This window comes from Ascoidea rubescens (genome assembly GCF_001661345.1).
Source record: "Ascoidea rubescens DSM 1968 unplaced genomic scaffold ASCRUscaffold_15, whole genome shotgun sequence".
Lineage (NCBI taxonomy): Eukaryota > Fungi > Ascomycota > Saccharomycetes > Ascoideales > Ascoideaceae > Ascoidea > Ascoidea rubescens.
Window position 1 is genome coordinate 255,934 of NW_017962927.1, and position 25,440 is coordinate 281,373.

A 25,440-nucleotide genomic window follows, 5' to 3' on the forward strand; every position below is an offset into this window, starting at 1 on the left:
ATATAAAGAACAGAGAAAGCTCAGGAGGTCTGTTATCGCTGTTGGTTTGTGATTCGATGCACAGCGACCTGGCAATTAGTTGGTGCAATTGGCTGATGAATGGTTTGACTTTGGACAGCCTGTGGTGTACTGCCGTGCTAGCAGGTTCTGGTGCTTCTTCAGATCACCCTCTGGCACTGGGTGACTTTTCCTATGATAAGCAACTTCCCTTGGAGCTAACCCAGCAGATCCTTAAATACTTGCCTTTTGATAAGCTATGGCTATTTTCTTTGTCTGATGCAAATACTTTCAAATACAGTGCTTTGCAATTGCTATTTTTCCAAATCCATATCACCTCTTATATTCTTTCTCCAAATCATAAATTTATTCTTAGCTGCGATAGAGATTTACCACATTTTTATGACTATATCGTAACCTTTACAAAACATTTGACAGTTGAGCTTGATTTTGCTTTAATTACCTACGAGAACTTTAGTAAATTTTTGTCACTTTTATTTTTCAAAAACAATTTATCCGGTTTTATATTAAAAATTAGAAGTTTTCTTCACTTCAATTCTATAAACCATACTATTCAAACCATATTAACTCAAAATTCAAACACTTTGACATCCTTCAAGCTCCACAATTTTACTAATCAAAGTTTCCCCTCGAGTCTGTTTCTTTCTAATGCCTTAAATTACTGCACAAATTTGAAAAAAATCTCATTAATCCACCATAAACAGGAGTTTATTACCAAAATCTTTAATAAGCTAAACTCTAAGATATCTCTGAATCTCACTCATTTAAATTTATCTAACACTGTTTTTGGGGTTTCTATTGATAAAATTGTGAATTTTCTCAGTTTGAAATACTTGAATTTATCAAAGAATAATTTATCAAAAATTGAAAGATTATCAAAATTTTCCTCATTGACAGATTTGGATTTATCCAAAAATAACATTTCTAAAATTGAAAACCTTTCATCTCTAACAAAATTAAAATTTTTAAATCTTTCTTTCAATAAATTAAGAAAATTTGAAAACCTAGAAAACTTGAAAAATTTGATTGGTTTAAACGTATCTTGCAATAACCTTGAACTAGTAGAGAATGTTTCAAAACTAATAAATTTAATTGACTTAAATTTATCATTTAATAAGATTTACGATATAAGAAACTTATCTAAATTAGTAAACTTAAATTATATTGACTTGTCTCAAAATAAATTATCCGAATTTAATGTTTTATCCAATTTTAAAAATATAAAATCAATCAAATTTTATGGAAATTTTATATCAAAGATTAATATGAACAACTTTAACTTGTCAAATCTCTCATACTTGGATTTTTCTTCAAATATTATTCATGATATTTCCTATTTGAAACCTTTAAATTTAAAAATTCTATACTTAGATAACAACTCCATAAAAAACATCTCAGTCTTAAATAATTTTAAACACATTGAATTGCTAAATCTATCAACAAATAATATTGATGGTTTCTTTATTTCTGAAAATACAAATCTTTATTCATTAAAGGAATTGCATTTAAATAATAATAATTTATCAAGTTTGAATAATTTCAATAAATTAATCAATCTTGAAAATCTAAGTATAATTGACAATAATTTATGCAATATCAGTCCGCTTCAATCATTGAAAAAATTAAAACACCTATATTTAACCTCAAATAAAATTGAAGAAATTAGAAAGGAAGAGCTTAGAAATTTTCCTGATTTAAAAGTGCTAAACCTTGGATTCAATAAATTGAATTATCTTGAAATTGAAAAAAATTCTTTAAATAACTTGCGAAAACTATACCTCAATCAAAATCAACTTGAAAAGATACATTTTATTTTTAATCTGAATAATCCAAAAGGAATCTTTTTACCTAAACTTCAAGAACTTTCACTCAATCATAACAACATTAAAAGCTATAGTTGGTTGAAAAATTTATCACCAAACTTCTCCAAATTGAATAAACTAGAAAATGAATCTTTTTTTGAATTTTAAAATAATACGTACTTTGAAATTTATATCTTTTTCTAGTTCTTTTTTTGACATTATAACAAAGATTATGACAGTCTATTTTAATTATAACATCTTTGAGTAAATGAAGAATAATTTAAATTACTTATGATAACCCTTATACTCAAAAATATAATTTTTATACCATATCAGTCTAAATGATATTTTTTTATTCTTTTTATTTGAATTTTATAAATGCTTGTTTAAGAATTAATTTCAATTGTTTAAAATCAAACCAAAATCAACAAACTATGTTACAATAAAGCCGGTTAAAATAAACCAAATTCTATCAAGTATAATAACTGAAAACATAAATATATAGATATCTATATTATATTTAATTAAGAAATACTTGATTGTCTTTCATAAAATTCAACCAATTGATCTGAGCTGGTAGCATCTTCAGATCCTTTATCATCCCTAAGCTTTATGAATCTTGGAAATCTTAAACTAATTCCTTTTCCAAATGTATCACAACCGGCTTTGTAGATTGGAGAAAGTGACAAATCTGCAGTTAAAACTTCAAAGACCACCTCTGGCTCAAACCAAACATCTGGCTCTGCTGCTGCATTACCACTATCATAAGAGTAATAACTTCTCGGTTGCGCTATCACCAATTTTGATAATTTCTCATATAATTGGAGCAACATTTCGTCTGAAAATCCAGTTCCTAACTTACATGTTGTTTCATAATCCCCAGATTGTTGATTGTATGATGCTAATAAAAACCCACCATATTTGCCTGTTCTTTTGCCCTTGCCATAATAAGCACCAACAACGACTAAATCCAATGAATCACCAATACCTTTTAGGTAGTCTTTTTTCAATTTAAGCCAATTACGTGATCTCTTCGATGGCTCATATTGACTCTCCTTACCTTCTAACACTTTGATCATTAGCCCTTCACATGAATCCTTTATTGAGCTGTCTAAAAATCCCTGGATATCATCAATATTTGCTGTATCTATTTTAGTGGCTAATTGAAATTTGCCTGGAACAGGATTTAGGTATTCCTCAATCAAATCTCTTCGTTCTTTCAAACTTTTAGTAATTAATGGCTCATCATTAAGACAAAGCAAGTCAAATGCAAAAATACAAACTTGAACTTTGATATCTTCTTTATTGACATCCTTTCTTTTTCTAGTTGATAAAACTTGGAATGGTAAAATTTTTGACTCATCTCTATCCCAAGCAACAGCTTCGCAGTCTAAAACCAAAGATTTCACCATTCCTATCTTATTTTTTTTAATAAATCCTCTAATAGAATCAATGATATCTGGATATCTTTGACTCATATCTTCAGAGTTTCTTGAAAAAACTTTGATTTTTTCTTCGCCATTATCGTGAATCAAATGAATTTGGGCTCTTTCTCCATCATACTTGTATTCACAGGTGAAAACTTCATTCTGAAAACGATCTAAAATTTCTGATATTGATTTAGTTGGTTTTGCTAACATTGGTTTCAATGGGACTCCTGGAGATAAACGAACATGCTCATCTAGTTTCAAGACGCCGTACTCAATTGACTTATCAATTATAGTTTTGTAATTTGGAACCTGACAAAATGCCTCTCTAATTTTATCTTCAGCTTTGACAATTAACTCAGCACTAGCTTTTTTCGATTTCTTTCCATCTGAGACTAATTCAAACGTTACTAAAGCTTGAGCTAGAGAAACCAAAACTGATTTTTCTGCTAAACCGATTCTTAGTTTTCCTTCTAAAGATCTAATCAAAAATTTAGCTTCATTTCCTTCACAGGCAGTTAACATTTTTGTTATATGATTGATTTTTTTCTGCTGAGAATTTGAACCTTTGGAATTGGCGATGTTTTTTAAATTATTGAAAACAGTGAGTGCATCCAATGTTTTTGGTTTGAACATAGCAGGCTGTGTCACTCTTGATTTTTGAGCTACTTCACCCAAATCACCGATATCTTTTAAATCTTTTTTAATATTGGCAGCAGATCTTCCAGATGACTGTGTAATAGTTTTAATTAACAATGTTTCACCTAAACCCAACTCTAGACCCTCATAATCAGGACCTAATCTGTTGATAAAAAGATAAACTACAATTATTAGACTTTTTGGATCGAATTTTAAAACATCTAAAAAAAATTCTGAGCATAATTTTATAATTTTTAATCTTGAAGATTCATTTTCAATTTCTTGGAAAAGATCACAAATAGATTTATAGGGTATTGAATTATCTTCAGGATTGAATCTGGGTATTTTAGTTTTTGTTTCTTCTAAAGATATTGATGCTAATTCTTCAGCCTCTTTGATTTCATTTTCGTGAATTGAAGAATTATGTCGAAGCATTTCATCATCTTCAGGTGGATCAGTATCATCTGCATTAGTTTCATTTATAGAAGCAACGTTAATTTTCTCATTATCACTTTCGCTATCATCTAAATTTGCATTGACGAGTTTTTTCCTTGTCAATTTTCTCTTTTTTTGAGCTGGTTTTTCATCAATTGCGTCTTCAGTAGAATCATTGATTTCAATAGCAGACTCATTATCAGAAGAAATATCAATTGCATCTTCATTTTCCACTTTTTTTGATTTCTTATTTGATGCTGCCTTAGATTTTTTAGTTTTTATTTTAGATTTAGATGATCTCTTTGATTGCAACAATTCTGTTGATTTCTCAACTGTTTCAGAATTTGTATCGTCTTTCTTTGTTGTTCTTTTCCTTTTGCTCAATGATTGAGGCTCTATAGGTTCAAAGTGATTGTCGCTTTGATCTTTTTTTGTCAAAATTTTCTCTTTTTGTTCGTTATCTATCATATTGTCTGATAGCTTGTGAATCTTTACATTGCTTAAATCGTTAGAATCAGAAACAGAGGTATTTGAAGGATTTGGTTTGGACAATAGTGTTTTTATATCCACTTTATCATTTTGTTTTGCACCAGAAAAAAAACTGGCTAATGATTGTTGTCTGAAGTTGTGTTGTTTCTTCTGGGTCTTTTTGATGGACATTTCTAAACTTATAAACTGGTTGAGATAATAGTGGTTCAAAGAAATTGAGCAATAGTTCTTGAAGAAAATAAAAGGGTATTTACAGGATCTTCCAGTTTGAAGCTGATTTTTTACTAAAAAGTCCACTCTCATCTCACAGATCTAAAAGAAAACTTCAGACAAAACCTTTTGGGATCACTTATCAAATATTTGAAAAACACCAAAAAAACGGAAAACAAATCAACGCGTCCAGAAACGTGATCCGTATTATTATTAATATTCCGTGACCGTGAGCCAGCCGTGTGGGACTCGTAGACCTATATAGTAGCTATAAACTGTTGTTTAAGAATAACTGAAACCAATTCCTTAATTTTAAGCGAGGTGTAGGGAAACCTGAGCTTGCAGGGAAAAACCTACACAAATTAGATAGAGAAAAAGTTTGGGATCTTAAGAGTTAAGGTCCCATGCCTTTTCTAAAAAACTAACCAACATTTTGAATCCTTTTCTTGTACCCAAAAGATGCTTGAGTTGGGTAGGCCTCTCTAAACCAAGTTGCTGAGGGCTTATTCCTGCGAATGTTCTTGCTTCCTTATTATGCAGACATTCAATGAGATAATGATATATTATAGGCAATGGGCTGTTACACAAACAAAGTTTTTTGTTTAAATAACCAGCAGTCCGTAAAATTACCTTTTGGATTTTTGCAAAAGGATGGATTCAGCCATAAGAAGCCTTTATGGCCAAGTTGGTAAGGCACCTCACTAGTAATGAGGAGATCGTCAGTTCGAATCTGGCTGAAGGCATTTCCTTTTTTATTATTTCTTAGCTAAAACTATACAGAATAGAACAGGCAAACAGTCCACCACTCAATAAAAGTAGTAAATTAGAGTAATTATAACAATGAACGTAGTAAACAAAACAATATAGCGTTCATTCTCAATTATTGTTCAGGAAAAAAAAAATTTGAATAAAAACATCAATTATTTGGCAAACAAATTATCAATCACATTATAATTAATTTTTTTACTAAGAGTTTTCGTTTGCAAAATACTTTTAGCAGCAGATGCACTGTCTGCGTTTTCTTTTTTGCTAAACTCATTTTCGAATTTTGAAGCCCCAGATTTTCTCTTGACTCTTTTCTTTGGCTGACCATGACCAGAAATTTCATCTGATTCTCTCTTTAATTTCTTTTTTTGTTCGTCAATGAGATATTCTTGGTTGATATTTACCCAGATTTCTTCCTTTTTCTTGGAATCATCTTCGTCCAATATGAAATCGTCCAATTCATCGTCATCAATGTCAGAAAAAGTATCCACTTTTGACGACACTTTTTTCAAGATATCTTCGGTTTTAGGCAATATATTGTAATCAAGTTTGATTGTTCTTGCTTTTGTAGAGTAGTTGAAGTTATCGCTGTCATCATCACTGTTGTTGTCATTTATTTCTTCAGAGTCATTAGCGCTAGTTGAAGTTTCATTTAACTTTTGCTGTGATTGTTTTATTATTCTTTGGATTTGAGAATTGATTTCATTTTCGGTTATAGCTGAATCATTTAGGACCATTCCCAACAAAGTGTCTGATCTAAGTTCATCTTCTTTTAATGCTGGAGAGCTTTTTAATTTTTTCTCTAATTTTCTATTTTTTTGAAAACTAGGAGGATCGGATGAACCTTCGATTTCTTTGTGTTTTTTTCTAAAGTCACTAATAGATAATTTGCTTGCATTAGTCTTTTTGAATTCAGCTAATCTTCTTTGAATGGTGTCTTCACCAACGTGGCAGATTGCCACAATTTCTGTATGAGTTCTTCGGAAATTATTCATTCTCGCAGCTAATAATACGCACGCACCAGCAATACCAGCCGGTCTTCTTCCTTCATGGATCCAATCTTTAGACATTCTTGAAGCAATCTTGACAGCGTCTTTGACTACTTTCAAAGTTTTGTCACCAAAATCTAACTGATCAGCAAAATGTTGAATAAAAATCGAAGGATCTGCCAATGGTAATGAGGTTATATGCAATGCTTTCACTAGTTTAAGAAAAGTCGTACCAACTTTAAAAACACTAATCTGTAATTTGGAACTGAAATCAATCAACATATGACGAGTCTTTTCCTTTCGACATGCAACGTATAAACAAGCAGCAATAACGTTTTGAGATCTTCGACCTTTGACAAAATTATTAGTTAAAGCCAACTTGAACCATTGATAAGCAGCATCAGAAACATAATCCGGGACCTTCAAGGATAACGCTAGAGCCTTTATTCTTCGTTTTGCAGTTGCTAAAGTTAGTTCTCTACTTTCCAAGGCTGACATCGATCTAGCACCAAATCCACCATGTCTGCCGGAAGAATCCAAAGATATAAACGAGCCATGAACTGTGGCAGCACCATTAGAGCTTTCGCCAAAGGTGACTTCAGATACAATTGGATTTTCTTCTAAAACCAACCCACAATTTTTGCAAGATAAATCAGACGATGGAGAAGTTGTGTCACGAATGAAATCATTGCAACCACAACTTTTACACTTTCTTTGTTTTTTTTGTCGAGGAAAAGACATTGTTTTGGACCACCAATTGAACTTCCCCAATTGAAGAACTTTGCAGAAAAGGAAAAAAGGATATAAGCTATGTAAATAAGCAAATTCGTATGCTAACGCGCCTAAGCAGTTTAAGGTATTTATGAGTAAAAATAAAGAGCAGAGAGAGATAGCAAAGATATTCTACCAAGAGATGGAGTAAGAGATGGAGTGAGAGATGGAGTGAGAGCTAAGTGAAAGGATCTTTTGACTACTCAAAAGACAGTGGTGACGTCCGTCCGAAACTGGCACCGGAAACACGTTCTCGAAACTGCTGACTACCGGTGGAAGAAGTCCCTTACGAGGCTGTGCGTGGTCGAAATACACCGAAAGAAGCTGCCCTCGGAGAAATGGCAAACGAGGAGCCGGGTATTTTCCAGTTTTGGACTGGAGGTGAAGTTGAAGAGAAAGAAGAGTCGACGAGAGATCAGGACGAGAGCTGGAATCGCATTCAGAAACACTCTCAGGAAGTGCAATTGGGCTGAACAGTTGGGTGGTTGTCTGCAACAGCTATGGATTCTCTGGCTTTTTTTGTTTCGCTTGTTGTAAGTACCCAATGGGTTTTCTCTCTCGCTTTCGAGCCAATATTTTTCAGTCACTAACACCTTTCTTAGAGTGGTGGTTGTGCAGGAACTTCGACAGATATCGTATTCTTTCCAATTGACACTGTCAAAACTAGATTACAGGCCAAAGGTGGGTTTTTCAAAAACGGTGGATGGAAAGGCATTTACAAGGGTTTAGGGAGTACTGTTGTAGCATCTGCTCCATCTGCTTCATTATTCTTCGTCACATATGATACTTTGAAGAAGGAACTCAATCCCATCATATCTCAAAACTATATCAAGGACAATAAGCATTTGTCTGACTCAGTTACTCATATGGTCAGTGCTTCTTGCGGTGAAATTGCTGCATGTCTTGTGAGAGTGCCAGCAGAAGTTATTAAACAAAGAACCCAAGCTTCACATTTTGCTTCTTCTCTAGAGTCTTTGAAGTATATTTTGAGAAACGAAAATGGCGAGGGTATAATCAAAGGGCTATACAGAGGCTGGGGAACAACCATCATGAGGGAAATTCCATTCACAGTAATCCAGTTCCCTTTATATGAATTTTTAAAGGTTCAATGGGCAATAAGAGATAACAAAGAAAAAGTGTCTCCATTGCAGGGTGCAATTTGTGGTTCAATTGCAGGTGGTATTGCAGCAGCTACTACAACCCCATTGGATGTTTTAAAAACCAGGATTATGTTGAACGAAAAGAGAATTGGTATTTTAAAAATTTTTAGAAATATAATTACGGAAGAAGGTCCAAAGGCCTTTTTGTCAGGAATTGGTCCCAGAACAATGTGGATAAGTGCTGGTGGTGCAATATTTTTAGGTGTCTATGAAACTGTTTCTACTATTTTGATTACTTCAACTTCAAAATTTAATCAATAATTTGATTTATTGGTTTCTATAGATAATTTTAAATTTTGAATTTTAAATTGTAAATTTTAAATTGTAAAATGTAAATAATACAAAGAATAAAATTGAATATATATAAAAGTAAAATTAAAAGTTAGCATAAAAAAAAAATTTTTAAAAAAAGTATAACAGAAAATTACTATTATAAAAATTATTGTTTAAAAAAAAATTCTATTAGAAAATTGGGACTAAGAAAACCAGTATAAAGAAAGACATTAAAGAGAAAAAAATAAAGAGAAAAGATAAATTAGAATAAAATAAAATAAAATAAAATAAAATAAAATAAAATAAAAAAAACCATTTTTAGAATTAATGCTTTTTCATGTTTTTTTAATTTTTTAATATGTTTGTAATTTTAATTATCATTAATTTCATGATTGATTTTTAGTTTTTTATTGGGGTATTCAAATTCATTATTACTATCGTTATTTAATATTTTGTTAATAGCATTTTTATTTTTATTTAATTCAGATAAGTTTGGTTTTACCGATTTTGGTGAAGATGAAGCTCTTCTTTTTCTTTTTACATGACTTAAATTTGATTTTGAATTTGAACTTGAAGTCAAATCCAATTCACTCGTTGAACTGGATTTTTTGTTTTTTATTTTATTATCAAGAATATTACTACTCGAGGATAAAAATTCATTGTTAATATTATTACTAGCATTGTTAGTAGAATTTGTATTATTGTTATTAGTATTAGTATTAGTATTGATGGTATCTGGGTAATTTCTCTTTAGCCATGGAATAGTTTGAGAAGGGTTGACTTCCTTTATTTGATTAAGAGGATTATTACTATAATACTGAGGATAATTAACCTTTATAAGAGATGATGAAGGCGTCACCTTTGAAGGCTTCTTTTTAGTTTTGTTATTGATTTCATTATATTTCTCAATATGGCTGCTATCATTGATGGTCTTGTTGTCAATATCGTTATAATTTGACAAGTTATTTAAATTTCTGGTATGATCATAGCAAAAATCTGAGGTTAAATCATAAAAATAATAATTATTTTTGATACCATCTCGTAAATAATTTTTGATATTTAATAAATTATCGCCATTATTGTTACTGTTGTTACCATTCCCGCTATGTTCATTGCTATTGGATTTATTATTTAATAATAGTAGAGGCTGTAAAACGTTTTTCAACTTTGGTTTATTTAATATTATCAACCGGAGCTTTTCATCTGTTTCATTGTTAAAAGTGTTAGTATCACTATGATTATTGCCATGGCTAGTATTGCTTTTCGTCGATAAATAATCTAGCAAAGAATTATTCCTTCTAGTCAATTCAATTAAAACTTTTCGAGTATTTTGCTCTTTCAAGAATAATTTATCACTTTTATTTAATACCTGATAAAATTTGATTAACAACTGATCATATTTTCGTTTATAATTGATTTTGATTGGGTTGCCGTTACCATTTTCATTATTATTTTCATTATCATTATTGTCATTTTTGTCATTTTTGTCATCGTTTTCGATACTTTTATCATTCTGGTTTTCAGTTTGGCTGTTCTTGATGTTATTATTATTATTTTTGCGGTTATCGTGATGGTTATCTTTATTGGTACTGTAATTTATGTTATCAGCATTGATATTGTTGCTGATCCTACTTTTATTCTCCCCACTATCAGGTGCATTATAGGTAGATTTGTTCTCCTTTGTATCAGCATTTGAAGTAGCAAAAGAAGCAGAAACAGAGGTAAAGGGATTATCCAACAAGCTCAAGTCCATGTTGATTCATTTATGATCAATATCCTCTGGTGAACTCTTTCAAAAACAACTTTTTGGTTTCTTGAAGCTGAGCTGCAAAAGTGGTGGAAGGTGCGTGAAGAGCACGTCGTCACGGAGCAGGCAATTAAGTTGTGTCGCTATCCGTTTCCGTGTTGTTTCCACCTCAATGGAACCAATAAAACTACAAAAGTTGGCATGTGCAAATTCAAATATAATTTGAGATTTATTGTGTGTAAGATATAATAGAAAAGGTTTAAAGTCTAAAAACGATGTTGAGAGATAGTATAGAGAAAAGTAGAATTAGTAATATAGTGATAGCATAACGCTGAATAATATAATAAAAATATCACTTAAGAAATGGTGATACGACGAACATTTTCGGTCTCCTTTTTTTCTGATTTTGGAATTTCTAGAGTTAAGACACCATCTTTGTAATTAGCCTTGATGTTTTCATCATCGATTGTTTCGTCTTTTGGTAGTCCAATTGTTCTTGAAAATTTACCAGTTGATCTTTCTTGGTACTTATAATTATCTTTTTCCTCTTCTTTATGAGATTCGATTTCACCGGAGATAGTTATCTCATTTGCTTCTTTATTAAAGTCTAAGTTGATTTTATCCTTTTCAGCACCTGGAATTGAGATATGTAACTCATAGTTCTTTTCATGTTTGATCAAATCCACTGGTGGAATAATGCTGAAGGTGTTGAAAAAACTGTCATTATTATCATTACCAAAGAAATTTGAAATTAATGAATCATTATTGGATTTCTTAGCAAGTTGTTTGTTTTCTTTGCTTTGTTTCTTATTTGCTGGACAACGATTCAAACCAGAGCATTGTAATGAACGGTTAAATTGATTTAAATTATTTTCAATTGAACCAGCAAAGTCCCAAAATGGCGAATAAAAAATACCTGACATGATTGATTGATTAATGTGAAGTTGTAATTAAAATTGAAGTTGTAGTTGCAATTGTAACTATAGTTTTAGTCAAATGTAATTAGCTATTAATTGTTGTTGATAATAAAAAATAAAAAGTAATATGTAAGATAAAGAAATAAATCAATCCTTTATATATCATTTCGAATTGGCTTCCTAAATAGCTAATTATATTACTATTGTTACTTGATGATCATTTTATTACTATTTTATCTGATAAGATAATTCGATTGGGATCTGGAATCAACTAGAATTTTCAATAATCAAAGAAATTATCGCAAAACCAATTCTAAATGACGAAAATTATACACAAATTTATTAGACCGCATTATAAATTTGGTGTAGATTTTTCTAGAGTTCTTCCGAACTTTTTAGAAATTTCCAAGTTTCGATGGTTCCGCAAAAAAAAAGACTGACCATATTCGAAAACCAAATCTGTGGATCTGATTATAACTTTTGAATAGATTGATACTGGTTCTGTATTTATGTTCTATCAAATATATAATTGAATTCATCATGTTATATACGAGTAATATATTAGATAATATATTAGATAACACACTAGAATCCATTATGATGCAAACATAATCTATTAAGCTAAGAACAAAAGAAATAATCAATCTCTGTTTTGAATGTTGTTTATTTTTTGATATATTCTAGTTTTGGACGTTTCGATGAAAACCCATTATAAACTATTTCTCTTAAGATTTGAGGTCAAGACTGATGTAAAGCCAAAAATGTTTGTTGTTTGTTTGGTTTCAAAAAAATTTGACTATAATTTACTTATTAAAGTCAATAAACAAAAACAAAAATAACGATTTTTAACTTGAGGATATGAAATAAATACAAACTTTGATTATTGAGAGGATAGAAATAATAAAACCCCACCTGCTAAATAGCCAGTTTTAATAAAATTAAGTCTTATGTTTTCTGTTTTTAATAATGCTTAAAAATTACTTTTCTTTGTTATTTTATTTTATAGTAATTGAAACCAGACAATATTGTGGTTGATCTGAAGGAAAAACTATGTTTTCATTAATAGTTTTATCAACAATCGAAAATTTCAAAAAAAAAGCCACAAAAATTTCCCTTTTTGTCACTGACAATGAAAAAAGATAAGTTTTTTCTTTTTGTTTTAGTGAAAGTTAAATTTCTTGACATTTTTTCCTGTATCTTATTGTCTAGTACCGATTAGGAAATTTCTTATGCTGATTTATAACCGGAAAAACATATGTTGATTGTTTTGGTGCAAAGCCATTTCTTTTTAAAGCATTTGTATATCAAAATGATTCCAGTCTTTGAAAAAATTAGCAAGTTTCTTTTTTGAAGATGTTTGGAATAATTGAATCAACTTTTTTATACTGGTTTGAGGTTTTCAATTTAATTGTTTTTAAGAGTATCTTCAAATAAACAAAACAATATAAATATGAATCAAGATGTTTACAAATTTCTAATTTTTTTTTATTCTCTATCATCATAAACATATTAATTAGCTATTCAATCTAACCAGCTTATTCCACTTTCAATTACTACTTTTTAATTTAATCAAACTCAATCAGTCAATCCGAAATGCAACCATCTACTCAAAACAACAAATCTGAAAGTAAAGACAATGCTGATCCACCAGGAACTTACTTTCCAAACATCTGTGTTATTGCTTAAATAATTTCAAACTATTCACTTTTCTTTGCTTTTATTGCACTTTAATTCTCCAGTTTATTTAAGATTTTATTTAATTTGGATGGTATCTGCTTTTGTTAGAATGATATTTGCTGCTCAAAAACAAAGATTTATTTCTATTTTTGTTTTTGTTTTGTTTATTATTTTTTTTAATCAACAGCTTTTGATTATTTTTGTTAAATTATTTTCTCTTTAATTCGATGGATAAATTAATATTTCTTGATCTAATATGTATATTTTTTTAACTTTAATACAAACTTATTTACACTATAAAAAGCGTTTTTCCAGTAGAAAAAATGAAGCCAGTCTATTCTGCTTTCCCTAAACGGAAATAACTAGCCTCTCTGGGTATTTCCAAACACGGAAGCACCGTCAATTTGGGCTCGGATTTCAAAGGAGAGGTTGATATTGGCTTAGGAAAGTTTTTAACAGAACCCAGAATAAACAGGTTGATATGAAAAGTTTAAGCAGAAATACAATTTTACAATAAGATCGAGACCCAGCTGATACAATTCGCATTTCCAAACAGAGCACATTTGATCATGCCATATATGTTAAAGCACTAGGAATTGCGAGTATTATTCTAAGATGGAGCAATTTGCAGCTTGTGATACAATTGATAAATTCTACTCAGATAAGCCCATGTATTTGAATCCCAGATATATAGGTGGGAACTGGAGTAAAAGATTATCCAATGAAGATAACGGGAAAGTTGGGTATCTGGATATTTTAAATAGCATTCAGGATAGTGATAAACAGAAAGAGAAAGAGAAAGAGAAAGAGAAAGAGAAAGAGAAAGAGAAAGAGAAAGAGAAAGAGAAAGAGAAAGAGAAAGAGAAAGAAAAAGAAAAAGAGAAAGAGAAAGAAAAAGAAAAAGAGAAAGAAAAAGAGAAAGAAAAAGAGAAAGGAAAAAAGAACAGAGATCAAGAAAATAGAAATCGAGATTTAAAAAAAGTTGAAAATGAATTGGATATTCAAGAAGAAGATATTTTTCTTGATTTAATAGATCCGATAAGTCGAAAAAATATTAAATTGCCCTGCATATCTAAAAGTTGTTTGCATTTATCATCGTTTGATTTGTCGAGTTTTTTGCAATTGAATGATTTAATTAAACTCAATGATGATAGCAAGAATATAAAAATGAAAATTGGAGGAAATATTATTGATAAAAAAGATGATAATGAGAATAAAGAAGAAGAAAAGAGGGAAGAGGGGGAAGAGGAGGAAGAGGAAGAAATCAATTTAAAAGATGATATAAGTTTAAAAGATGTGAATATTAAGAAAATTCAGAAAAAATATGAAAAAATTAAAAAGATAGTTAAAAAGTTTGAGGAAAATCAATTATTAATATTAGATAAAAACTTTAAAATTACAAATAATTATGATAATAACAATTATGCAATCAAAACATTTAATACAAATATAACGACTAAAAATAAGATTGTGACAGATAAGATTAATAAATTAATTAAAAAACTAATTAATAAGTTTAACATTAGTATCAAAATATATTTAAAAGATTTTATTAAAAATTTAGAAAGATTAGAAAGAAGAGAGATCAGGTTTTTTTTAGAGAGCAATACATTGGTAAATTCGTTACATGAATTTTTTCAAGATGAAGAAAGTGGAGCAAAAAGCGGAGATGATAATAAAGGTGATAATAAAGGTGATGACGATCATGATATAGAAGGTGAAATTACTAATGGTTGTGCTGATAGAAGTGAGACAGATCATAGTAATGAGGTAAAAAAAAGAAAGAAAGTGAAAAAATTTGATAATAAAATCATTAATACTATTAATATTAAGAGAATGGATTATTCGGAATCATTTGATTCGATATTCAAGATAAATGACAAAGTTACATTTAGTTCGAACGAAAATTTGAATTTGGAAGTATCAGATAGTTTGGTATTATTTGATAATGATACGTTGTTTGAGCAAGATGATCGAGATTTTTATAACACTTCCAGTTATAATAGTTATAATTACGATTACAATTACGGACATAATAATAATGATAATGATAATGATAATAATAATCTGTATTATGGTGATTTTTTGAATTATTCAAATAAAAATAATAAAAGCAGTAAAAAGAATGAAAATCGAAAAAACAATTATAATCGAAACAAAAACAATCCTCAAAAAAGAAAAGTCCGGGAAAGTGATTATTACGGGCTATTATTCAATGGACAAAGTGTTACTACGGTGTTTAAAAATGATTATTCTGATAAATATAGCGGTTCATTTAGAGTCCGATTTAAATATTTTAGGGAAACTAGTAAAATAGAAATATTAAGCAGATGTCCCATTTGTGATAATAAAATTGATGTATTAAAAGATTTGAAGATTAATTTTAATATCTTGAATGTGTTGCTTCTAAGCGAATTTAAGATCAATAAAATCAAAATTGGGTGTAATGGATATTGGGAAATTTTGGATGAAGATGAAACTCCCATTAATAGGACTATGAATGGGAATCCGGATGACAATGCCAACGATAATGAAAATAACACTAATGATGATACTGATGATGATAATGATAATGATAGTGATAAAACTAAAACTAAAACTAAAAATAAAAATAAAAATAAAAATAAAAATAAAAATAGAAATAAAAATAAAAAAAAGAGAAAGAATGGGATTATTAATCTTCTGGATGAAAGCGAGCTTGAAAATGATCATGAAAAGACTCAGAATCTTGCAAAAACAGAAAAAAAGAGAAAAAAAAATCTGGAAAAAACACCTACAGAGAAGGAAGCAGTTTCTTGGTTAGACTTGACAGACGACAATGTTTTGAAGGACATCGAGAACAATTACTACAGTAGAATGGGTGGTAATTCTGACCAGCCCATCGTTGTTGACGATTTTATAGACGATTGCAACTTCTCGACGTCTTTTTTCTCGGACGAGGACTCGTCATTTGAAAACGACGTCTTTAAGACTGTCGGTGACGGTTCCAACGCGTTTCCTCAGTCTGGTGCAGCAGACGACCCTTTGGTGATAGAATGAGAGGCAGCAAAATCAGCAAAAGCAACAGAGGCACCCTGCATCCAACATCCACACACCCTGCACCCAGCAAAGCTCGCGCGCAGAACCGGCGCAGCAGCGGCGCTAGCGTGTCCATATTTACGCATGCTCGGAACCGGCCTGCAATGTACGCCGGGCGGGGGTATTTAAACAGCAGAAGCAGCAAAAGCAGGAAAAGAGCAAACTTTTCCTTGCTGTTCTTCTCGGAGTCTCTTCTGCTGTTTCTGCTTCTTCTGCTTCTTTCTCTTCTTTGTTGCCCAATTCAGCAGAGCTTTGTTCGTTGTGCCTCCCAGAGAAATCCCACATCACTCTCTCACAATTCAGATCTCGCTCAGCTCCCACTAAATCTCTCCAAGCAAATCTGCTTTTCATCCCTTTTTTCACTCATCTCAACTGCCTGTGGTCTTAAGAGCCTCTTTTCTTTCTTTTGCTGCTTCAATCCAAAGCTTTTCGACGTACCTTTGGCTCTCTTCTCTGGCTTCACAGCTTCTTGCCAGCATAATCTCTCTTTTGTTGCTCTTTTGTTGCTTATCTTTTTTTCACTTTCCGGTTTGAATCCTCAGCGGTTAAATACAGTGTTAAATAAACATCAAAACAAGGACGTTTTTTTTGTTATTTAATTTTATTTTCTCAATTTCCAATTTCTTTTCCTTTAAACCACTTTTTTCTGGGTTTTTATTTGTTTTTTGACTATTTAATTATTTGAGCAGCAAATTAATCAAAAAATAACAATTATCAGAAAAGTATAGAGATTAAAAAAGATTAGAAAAAGTAAAATCTTTACACGCCTAATCATTTATCCCCCCTAATCAATTAATTCTTCTACCAATTAATTTCCACTCGATTACAACTTCCATTTCAATTAAAATGGATTTATCTCAATTAAACAATTTAAACAATTTGGATTCAAATCAACGTCGTCCTTCGTTATCCTCCTTATCTTCTGCATCCGGTTATTCCTCCTCTTTTGCCAATACCCCAATTATCTCAAATGCAAAAAGCAACTTATCTCCAACACTAAAGAACAATATTATCACAAACATTCCTGCTACTGCTACTGCTACTGCTACTGCTACTGCTACTGCTACTGCTACTGCTACTAATAGTAATAACAATAACAATAACAATAATAACAATAATAACAATAATAACAATAATAACAATAATAACAATAATAACATAGACTTAAACTTATCAAATTGGACGACAAATCAATCTTATCCTAAAAACAATACACTTACAAATAATGACAGTAATAACAATAACAAAAACACTAATCAATCACAAATCGACACATCAATCAACATTCCTAACAAAGATTTACTCAAATCTCAATCTACCACCAATGGTGAAACAAATAATAATGAAATCATTCTCACAGTATCAAAATCTCAAACTTCAACCCCATCTAAATCTCATTTACATTCCCATTCTCTCTCTCAATCAAGCACCTTAAACTCTTCCTCAAACATAATCTCGGATATTAAAAATGACTTGCAATCAACTCCAATAATCACAGAAACTTCAACTGACAACCAAACCAGAACAACTTTATCTCCTGTTATTATCAACACAACTTCTATAAACTCAAATCCAAATTTTCATAACAACACCACTTCCACAATCAACAACTCTAACATAAATCACAATATTTCTATTACTTCCAATACTTCCAATGCCTCAAACTCTTCTATTACTTCTATCAATAATAACATATCCAATTATCATCCATTACCAAATTTTAATAACAATTTCAACTCGAAAAATCATCAAGATTCCAAAAATATTCATAATTTAAACAATCTAAACAATTTAAACAATTTAAACAATTTAAACAATTTAAACAATTTAAACAATTTAAACAATTTTAATAATTTAAATAACTTGAATAGTCTGAACAATTTAAATAACTTGAACAACTTGAACAGCTTGAACAACTTAAACAGCTTTAATAGTTTAAATAACTTAAACAATTTGAATAATATAAACGGCCTAAATAATCTAAATAATTTTAATAACCTAACGAATTTAAATAACTTGAATAATTTCAATAATCTATCTAACTTGAATAACTTAAATAACCAAAGCTACAACTCAAATAATGAAGATGACGAATTGATCCCAACTGCTATTGTTATCAAAAATATTCCTTTTTCAATAAAAAAGGAACAACTATTGGATGATATGACAAAATTAAATTTACCGCTACCATATGCCTTTAATTACCATTTTGATAACGGTGTGTTTAGAGGTTTAGCCTTTGCCAATTTCACTACAACCGAAGAAACATCATTAGTCGTCAAAAACTTAAACAACAGAGAAATTGGTGGAAGAAAATTAAGAGTCGAATACAAAAAAATGTTGCCTTTAGCTGAAAGAGAAAGAATAGAAAGAGAAAAAAGGGAAAAAAGAGGCCAATTAGAAGAACAACATAGATCCACTTCTACGGCTTCTTTAACCTCTCTATTATCTGTATCCAGTGCCCCCCCTGCTAAATTAAATTCAAATTTCTTAAATTCTTCAAATAATCCAAATAATCTAAATAATCTAAATGTCAATTCTATCCCGAATAATAACATTAACAACAACATTAATAGCACTACTAATAGCACTACTACTAATAATAACAATACTAATAATAATAATACCAATACTAATAATAACAATAACAATAACAGTAATAATAATAATAATAACAATAATAATAATAATAATAATAATAATAATAATAATAATAATAACTCAAATTTCAATAATAATCGTGTGAATAGCATGAACAATATCAACTCAAATTTAAATCTTAATAAAATTAATAATACCAATAGTAACAACAAAAATTCAACCTCTAGCAACAACAACAACAACAATAATAATAATACTATGAATAATTTTAATAATAATTTCAACAATAGTACTAAAACTTATAATAATTCCAATATTAATGACAGATTTTTTCCCTCAATTCCATCACCTAATAGTCTATCTATTCCACCCAATATATTAGATTTCAATGATCCTGAAACATTACAATATTATACTCAATTCGTTATATTCAAGGAAGACAAAAGTACTTATTATTCCGAATTAGCTTATCCAACTTCAATCTCTCAAAATCACAGAAAAATTATTAAAACCTTATGTATTTGTTTGAATTTAATAGAATCCTATGAAAACGGCTTGATTGTGGTAAAAAGAACATTAAACAATCAATCACATTCCAACTTGTTTGATCAACATACAAATTATATCTCAAGATCTCAATCCCATTCTGCATTGGCTTTAATGAATAACAGTGCTAATAATAATACTTCTAATAACAATAACAATAACAATAACAATATAATCTCGAATATTAATATTAGTCCAGTTTCTAATAACAACAATCCAATTAATAAAAGTCCCAATATTTCAAGCAATCTACTTGTCAACCAACAAAGATATAAGCAACAACAAAGCAATAATCAACAATCCAGTCAATATGTTAACAATATCATTTCACCATTGCCTCAGTCAAGATCCCAAATTGGATTTAATATTATCAATAATAATGCAAATTCTAACCAAGGTAGCTCATTCTTGTCCTCAGCCGCCCTATCAAGAGGTACAAGATCATATGCTGATTTCCGTAATATACCATCTTACCCACAACAAAATAATAGTCAACAACATTTACAAATTTCTCCATATCAAAACATTTCTCAACCTCCAACTCCCGGAATTGAAATTAGTTCAAGGTATAATAGCAATAATGGTAATAATAATAGTAATAGTAATAGCGGTAATACTACTACTACTACTACTAATAATAATAATAATAATAATAATAATACAAATGCCAGTGCCAATATAAACAATAATAGTAATATTGGTGGTCTTAATAATCTAACTTTTAATAATTTATCCGCTACTAATTTACCATTTGATATGCACCAAAATGACAGCAGTTTGTATATTAATCAAATCACTACTAGCAACAATAATGTTAATAATAATGGCAATAATAACAATAACCTTAATAGTAATATCAGTACTATGAACAATTTTGGTTCCACATTATCATTATCAAATCAAAATATTGGGCAGCAATCCAACCAATTATCGCATCAATCATCAGTTGCGACTTTAAATCAAAACAACATTAATTCGCTTGGAGGGATTGGGGGATCTACTACCAGTCTTCAACAGTTTCAATTACAACAAAATTTGCCCTCAATTTCTAATCAACAAAGATTAAACCAATATTCATCATTTCAGCAATCAAATCAACCCTCAAATAACAGTTTTCTAGATGAATTGAATTTTCAAACACTTAATAATAACAACAGCAATAGTAACAATTTAGGACTTGGTATGGGAATGGGCCTTGGATTAAACAATCCCAATAAAGCCGGTTCTACTTGTTCTACATCACCAACATTACAAAACTATGCTAATTTGAGTTTAGGTGGAGGCAATAATGGAGGATTGATGAACAGTTCAATGATGTCGACAGCTAGTAATGCTGGAAGCAACATTAATCTTGTTGGATTAATGGATTCCTTAGGGGGTTTAAGTCTAAATTTAACTGGAGGAAGTACAATGAGTAATTCAAATAGCAATAATAATCTTTCTTTAAATAATAGTTCTAAGCGAGATATTTGGGGACCTACTAGGCCTGTTAACATTTAATTTTACTGAGTTTATTTTTTTTGATTTTTCTTTGATTTTTTTTTGGTTTTTAATTTTTGATTTTACCTTTTCTTTATGAATCATGATAAATGATAATGATTTTTTTTAATAAGAGATATATTTATACTTCTACATATACTGCAAATTTATTGGTATGTTAGCAACTGTTTCAACTTTATTTATATATTCATGCATTCTGATTTGATAATGATGTATTTTTTTCAAAGCTGCTTGATGATATGAGATGATACTTATGAAAAAAAAAGATAATGTTTTTTTTAGTTTTTTATTTTGCCATAGATTGTTTTAATAAACTGTTAATTTTTGAGCCATAAAAGCTGTAGCAGCCCAATTGGGAAGTACGGCACTGTCCGATCAGATAACAGCATAATTGCCTGATATGGTATTACCAAGTTTGGATGTACATATTTGGAAAATGCCATTTTAGGTTGCTTATTGTCCAAGCCCGCGTTCAAATGCATCATTTCGAGTTGAGGTGCGTTTTTCGCATATCCGCTTCAATTTTCTTTTCTCCAAAAAACCAAACAGATTCAAAAATAGATCCAAACCAAACAGAAAATTGTAGTCGAATGAGATTTGATGAGACCTGAGATAGAAATCTGATATCTTTAGTAGCAATTTAGAATGCCAACTAGTTCTGCAAAAGATTACAATGATAAAGAATTGAAGAGAAAAAAAAAACTACGCAACTTGATCAATAACCTAACCATACCTGACAATAAAGAATATGAAACGATAACAAAACAATTTGTGATAAACACTACTTCCAAAGACCATGAGCTGCCAAATAATTCCAGCATTAATAATGCTGCTAATAGTGGAGCAAACAGTAACACGAGAAACGATGTTCTAAATATCCGTAATAAGGATTTCGCTTTTAATGATAGCAGAAATTTAAGAAAAAGAGAAATGATAACGATCTTGGAAAATACTGCTGATAGTTTTATTGTCAAAATAAAACTAAATAAAGCCAAATATTTGCAATTTGTGAAATTAAAACCTAGAAAACAAGCAAAGCTTCGGAAAGACAAGGATGAAAATCTGGCTACTCCAATTAACTCTAGTAGTATTACTAATCCTAATGCTAATGAAAAAATAGATAATAGTTATAATCGCACCGATAATCAAAACATATTCAATAATAATAAGAGACCTAACGAAAATACTTTTACATCAAGCTCAAACAACGAAAATAATGGTAAGGGCAATAACAATGATGATGCTAATTATGACTCAGATTCAGAGTATGATTTTGACATCTATGAAATTCCCTACCGAGGTGCATTGGATTTAGATGATGCTAGCACTTCTAAAACTGCTCCAAATAAATCAGATAGAATTACCTTTACAAAATCTTATCAAAAATCTGAGGCTTCAAGACTTTCAAACACGAATGGTTCTCAAATTAGAAAAAGATCCCAAGTGCTTGTGTCAAATTCAATCAATAGTAGCTCCAATAATAACGATAATGCTGTAAATAATCCTTCTTCTAGCAATTTTAATAACAATAATAACAATATCAATGACAACAATGATAATACTAATAGCACTTCACAACTTTCAAGTTTGAGTCCAACACTAAAATCTAATGTTAAAATCAATACAAAAACCAAGTCAAAAGTGAAGACAAAATCAGCCGTTAAATCGAAATCAAAAAATATAAATCGAAATGCTGTTTCAGAATATAAAATAAATCTTAAGAAGGATATCCCAAAAATCGAATCAATTCATATTAATAATTATGAAATAGATACTTGGTATAGCTCTCCGTATCCTGAGGAATATAATAAATTTAAAGTTTTACATATTTGTGAATACTGCTTAAAATATACAAACTCAAGTTATTCAATGTCGAGGCATAAATTAAAATGTACTTTAAACCATCCACCAGGAGATGAGATTTACAGAGATTTCGAAAATAAAATTTCCATCTTTGAAGTTGACGGTAGAAAACATATGAATTATTGTCAAAATTTGTGTCTATTAGCCAAATTTTTCTTAAATTCAAAAACTTTATATTTTGATGTTCAGCCATTTATGTTTTATGTTTTAACGGAGATTGATTTAAAGACAAATTCTTTTAAATTTATTGGTTATTTTTCAAAAGAGAAAATGGTTAGTGATTATAACGTTAGTTGTATTTTGACTTTGCCTATATATCAAAGAAAAGGTTATGGAAATTTTTTGATAGATTTTAGTTACCTATTAACAAGAAGAGAATTTAAGTATGGAACTCCAGAAAAACCCTTAAGTGACTTAGGTTTATTAAGTTATAGAAATTATTGGAAAGTTAAACTATCTTTTATAATTCGGGACATTCTAAGACAATTGTATTTGTCCAATCCAAAAAATGATTCGAAAAACAATAAAACTAATAATAATAATAATAACAATCATAACAATAATAATAATAATAAGAGGAAAAAAAATAATAACTCTGATGACAATAATAATACTAAAAATACCAGCATTGAAAATAGCAGCACAAATTCGCCTTCAATAAGAAAGAAAAGTCCTTTGAAATTGTTATCAACACCAAGTCCTTTGAAAGTAAGCCCATTAAGAAAAAATGGGAGTCCTAATTTAAGATTAAGTCCTAGAAAAAGAAAAAATTCACTCAAATCTCCATTGAGAGTATTATTAACATCTGAAAAAACCCCTCAAAAAAGACAAATAAGCACTGATGAATACGAAAATAACAATGATGAATTATACGAAAATGAATATATCCGAATTTCTATAATTGATTTATGCAATTTAAGTGGCATGATACCGTCAGATGTTGTTGTGGGACTAGAAGAACTCAATGGTTTGATCAGAGATCCAGTGACAGGAAAATATGCAATATACATTGATGTTGAGACAATTGAACAAAATATTGAGAAATGGGAAAAAAAAAATTATTTAAAATTAAATCCAGACTTATTATTATGGAAACCAATATTATATGGAAGCACAGGTGGGATTCCATCAAAAGTTCCTATCAATATTCATAATATAAATCTGAGTAACTTAAATTCTGGTAGTAATAATAATAGTGTTGGAGCTGTAAATAACATATCATTTTTAATCAATTTTCTTAAGGATGACATTGAAGATTCCAGGACATTTGAAAAACAATCAATTGATGAGTTAAATTCAAGAATCTCGACAATTGAAAAATTGATTAAAATTAAAAATGAAAGAATAATTGATGAGGATGATGAGGCGTTTTTAACAAATATATCCACTATTTCTAATAGTATTAATATTGATTCAAATTCTAATGTCAATAGTACAACAAATAGCAATGGCTTTAGTAATGCTGAAACCATTGAAAACCTTAATTTGAGCCAAATTGAGTCAGAAAAAGATGAAGAAAAAATTAACCAGTTAATTAAGCATTATGAGATTGATCAAGATAGAATTGCATATAGCAGATTTGTGAGGTGTTACCCAGGAATGGATAACGATATCAATAGTAATATTAATAGTGAGAAAAATAACTCTTCGCTTAGAAAAAAGGGTAATAATCAATCAAAGGATAAAACAGTGAAAAAAAAGAAAATAATCATACTAGATGAAGAAGAGGACTATGAGGACATTGCAAACAATGAGAATAATGGTAGTGGCAAGCGATCTCAAAATAATATTCACAATAATGATGAAAACAATGAGAGTAACGAAAATAATGATAATGAGTATAATGAAATTAATGAAATTAATGATAAAAGTAATAAGAGACCGAATTTAAGTGAGGATATTGAAATGGAGACCATAGAAAAATCTAACGAGTCATTATGTGGTGTTGAAAAGTGTCCTAAAACCTCAAACACCTCAGTTTTGACCAATGATCTACAACTCTTGACAATTGAGATGAACGAAAAAAAAATTCACAATCGAGATCAAAAGAAAAAGAGAAAAGAAAAAGCGAAAGAAAATTTAATAGTTGATGAACAAGAGGAAATTCAGGAAACCAAATCTGCAAATAATCAAGTCATTAACACCAATGAGAGAGTCAGTGAAAATAATAAGATTGAAAAGAATAAAGAGATATCGCAGCACAATTCTTCTAATATTCAAAATACGGATGCTTCTAATGATAGTTTGTTGAAGGCATCAATGACTGGAGTAAACGATAGTGGTATGAGTAAACCAGTTAAAAAGAAAGGCAGGGGGCCTGGGCCTGGAAGAGGACATAAGGGAATCAGAAAAAACCAAGCTATCATAGTTGATATCAATGCGTTGAATAAGATCAGTAAGAACAGACGAAAAATAAAAAAACAGTAGAGCCTCTGCTGACACCTGATAGAAGTAAGCAGTATTTCGTTATATAACAATGCGAATTGATGAAATTAATGAGATACTTTGAACGTAGCGATAAAAACAGTAAAAA

General features: G+C 29.9%; 9 protein-coding genes and 1 non-coding gene across 10 annotated transcripts; 6 read left to right on the forward strand and 4 right to left on the reverse strand.

The window, feature by feature from the left end:
* Positions 1-56: 56 nt before the first annotated feature.
* ASCRUDRAFT_72266 (leucine-rich repeat domain-containing protein) lies at positions 57-1,988 on the forward strand (the record flags this gene model as incomplete). The annotated part of the gene is made up of 1 exon (XM_020192050.1): positions 57-1,988. The coding sequence occupies one exon, from the start codon at positions 57-59 to the stop codon at positions 1,986-1,988; it is 1,932 nt and encodes a 643-aa protein (XP_020045165.1).
* Positions 1,989-2,214: 226 nt separating this feature from the next.
* Positions 2,215-5,104, reverse strand: CDC9 (DNA ligase (ATP) CDC9). The gene has a single exon (XM_020193926.1). It carries the CDS (start codon positions 4,979-4,981, stop codon positions 2,345-2,347), a length of 2,637 nt encoding a protein of 878 aa, XP_020045166.1. The 5' UTR covers positions 4,982-5,104; the 3' UTR covers positions 2,215-2,344.
* Positions 5,105-5,690: 586 nt separating this feature from the next.
* ASCRUDRAFT_t151 lies at positions 5,691-5,763 on the forward strand. The gene has a single exon. It is a non-coding gene; the product is annotated as a tRNA-Thr (tRNA).
* BRF1 (transcription factor TFIIIB subunit BRF1) lies at positions 5,709-7,693 on the reverse strand. Its single transcript, XM_020193927.1, has one exon. The coding sequence runs from the start codon at positions 7,513-7,515 to the stop codon at positions 5,941-5,943; it is 1,575 nt and encodes a 524-aa protein (XP_020045167.1). The 5' UTR covers positions 7,516-7,693; the 3' UTR covers positions 5,709-5,940.
* A 257-nt stretch (positions 7,694-7,950) lies between these two features.
* Positions 7,951-8,966, forward strand: PET8 (Pet8p; the record flags this gene model as incomplete). Its single annotated transcript, XM_020191289.1, has 2 exons — positions 7,951-8,078; positions 8,148-8,966. Exons 1-2 carry the CDS (start codon positions 8,046-8,048, stop codon positions 8,964-8,966), a joined length of 852 nt encoding a protein of 283 aa, XP_020045168.1. The 5' UTR covers positions 7,951-8,045.
* A 382-nt stretch (positions 8,967-9,348) lies between these two features.
* Positions 9,349-10,731, reverse strand: ASCRUDRAFT_82506 (uncharacterized protein; the record flags this gene model as incomplete). The annotated part of the gene is made up of 1 exon (XM_020194732.1): positions 9,349-10,731. The coding sequence occupies one exon, from the start codon at positions 10,729-10,731 to the stop codon at positions 9,349-9,351; it is 1,383 nt and encodes a 460-aa protein (XP_020045169.1).
* A 350-nt stretch (positions 10,732-11,081) lies between these two features.
* On the reverse strand, positions 11,082-11,648 carry ASCRUDRAFT_72271 (Hsp20/alpha crystallin family protein; the record flags this gene model as incomplete). Its single annotated transcript, XM_020192051.1, has 1 exon — positions 11,082-11,648. One exon carries the CDS (start codon positions 11,646-11,648, stop codon positions 11,082-11,084), a length of 567 nt encoding a protein of 188 aa, XP_020045170.1.
* Positions 11,649-13,934: 2,286 nt separating this feature from the next.
* Positions 13,935-16,358, forward strand: ASCRUDRAFT_72272 (uncharacterized protein; the record flags this gene model as incomplete). Its single annotated transcript, XM_020192052.1, has 1 exon — positions 13,935-16,358. One exon carries the CDS (start codon positions 13,935-13,937, stop codon positions 16,356-16,358), a length of 2,424 nt encoding a protein of 807 aa, XP_020045171.1.
* An 885-nt stretch (positions 16,359-17,243) lies between these two features.
* ASCRUDRAFT_82509 (uncharacterized protein) lies at positions 17,244-21,044 on the forward strand (the record flags this gene model as incomplete). The annotated part of the gene is made up of 1 exon (XM_020194733.1): positions 17,244-21,044. One exon carries the CDS (start codon positions 17,244-17,246, stop codon positions 21,042-21,044), a length of 3,801 nt encoding a protein of 1,266 aa, XP_020045172.1.
* Positions 21,045-21,618: 574 nt separating this feature from the next.
* ASCRUDRAFT_77590 (acyl-CoA N-acyltransferase) lies at positions 21,619-25,423 on the forward strand. The gene has a single exon (XM_020193928.1). The coding sequence runs from the start codon at positions 21,690-21,692 to the stop codon at positions 25,332-25,334; it is 3,645 nt and encodes a 1,214-aa protein (XP_020045173.1). The 5' UTR covers positions 21,619-21,689; the 3' UTR covers positions 25,335-25,423.
* Positions 25,424-25,440: the final 17 nt, after the last annotated feature.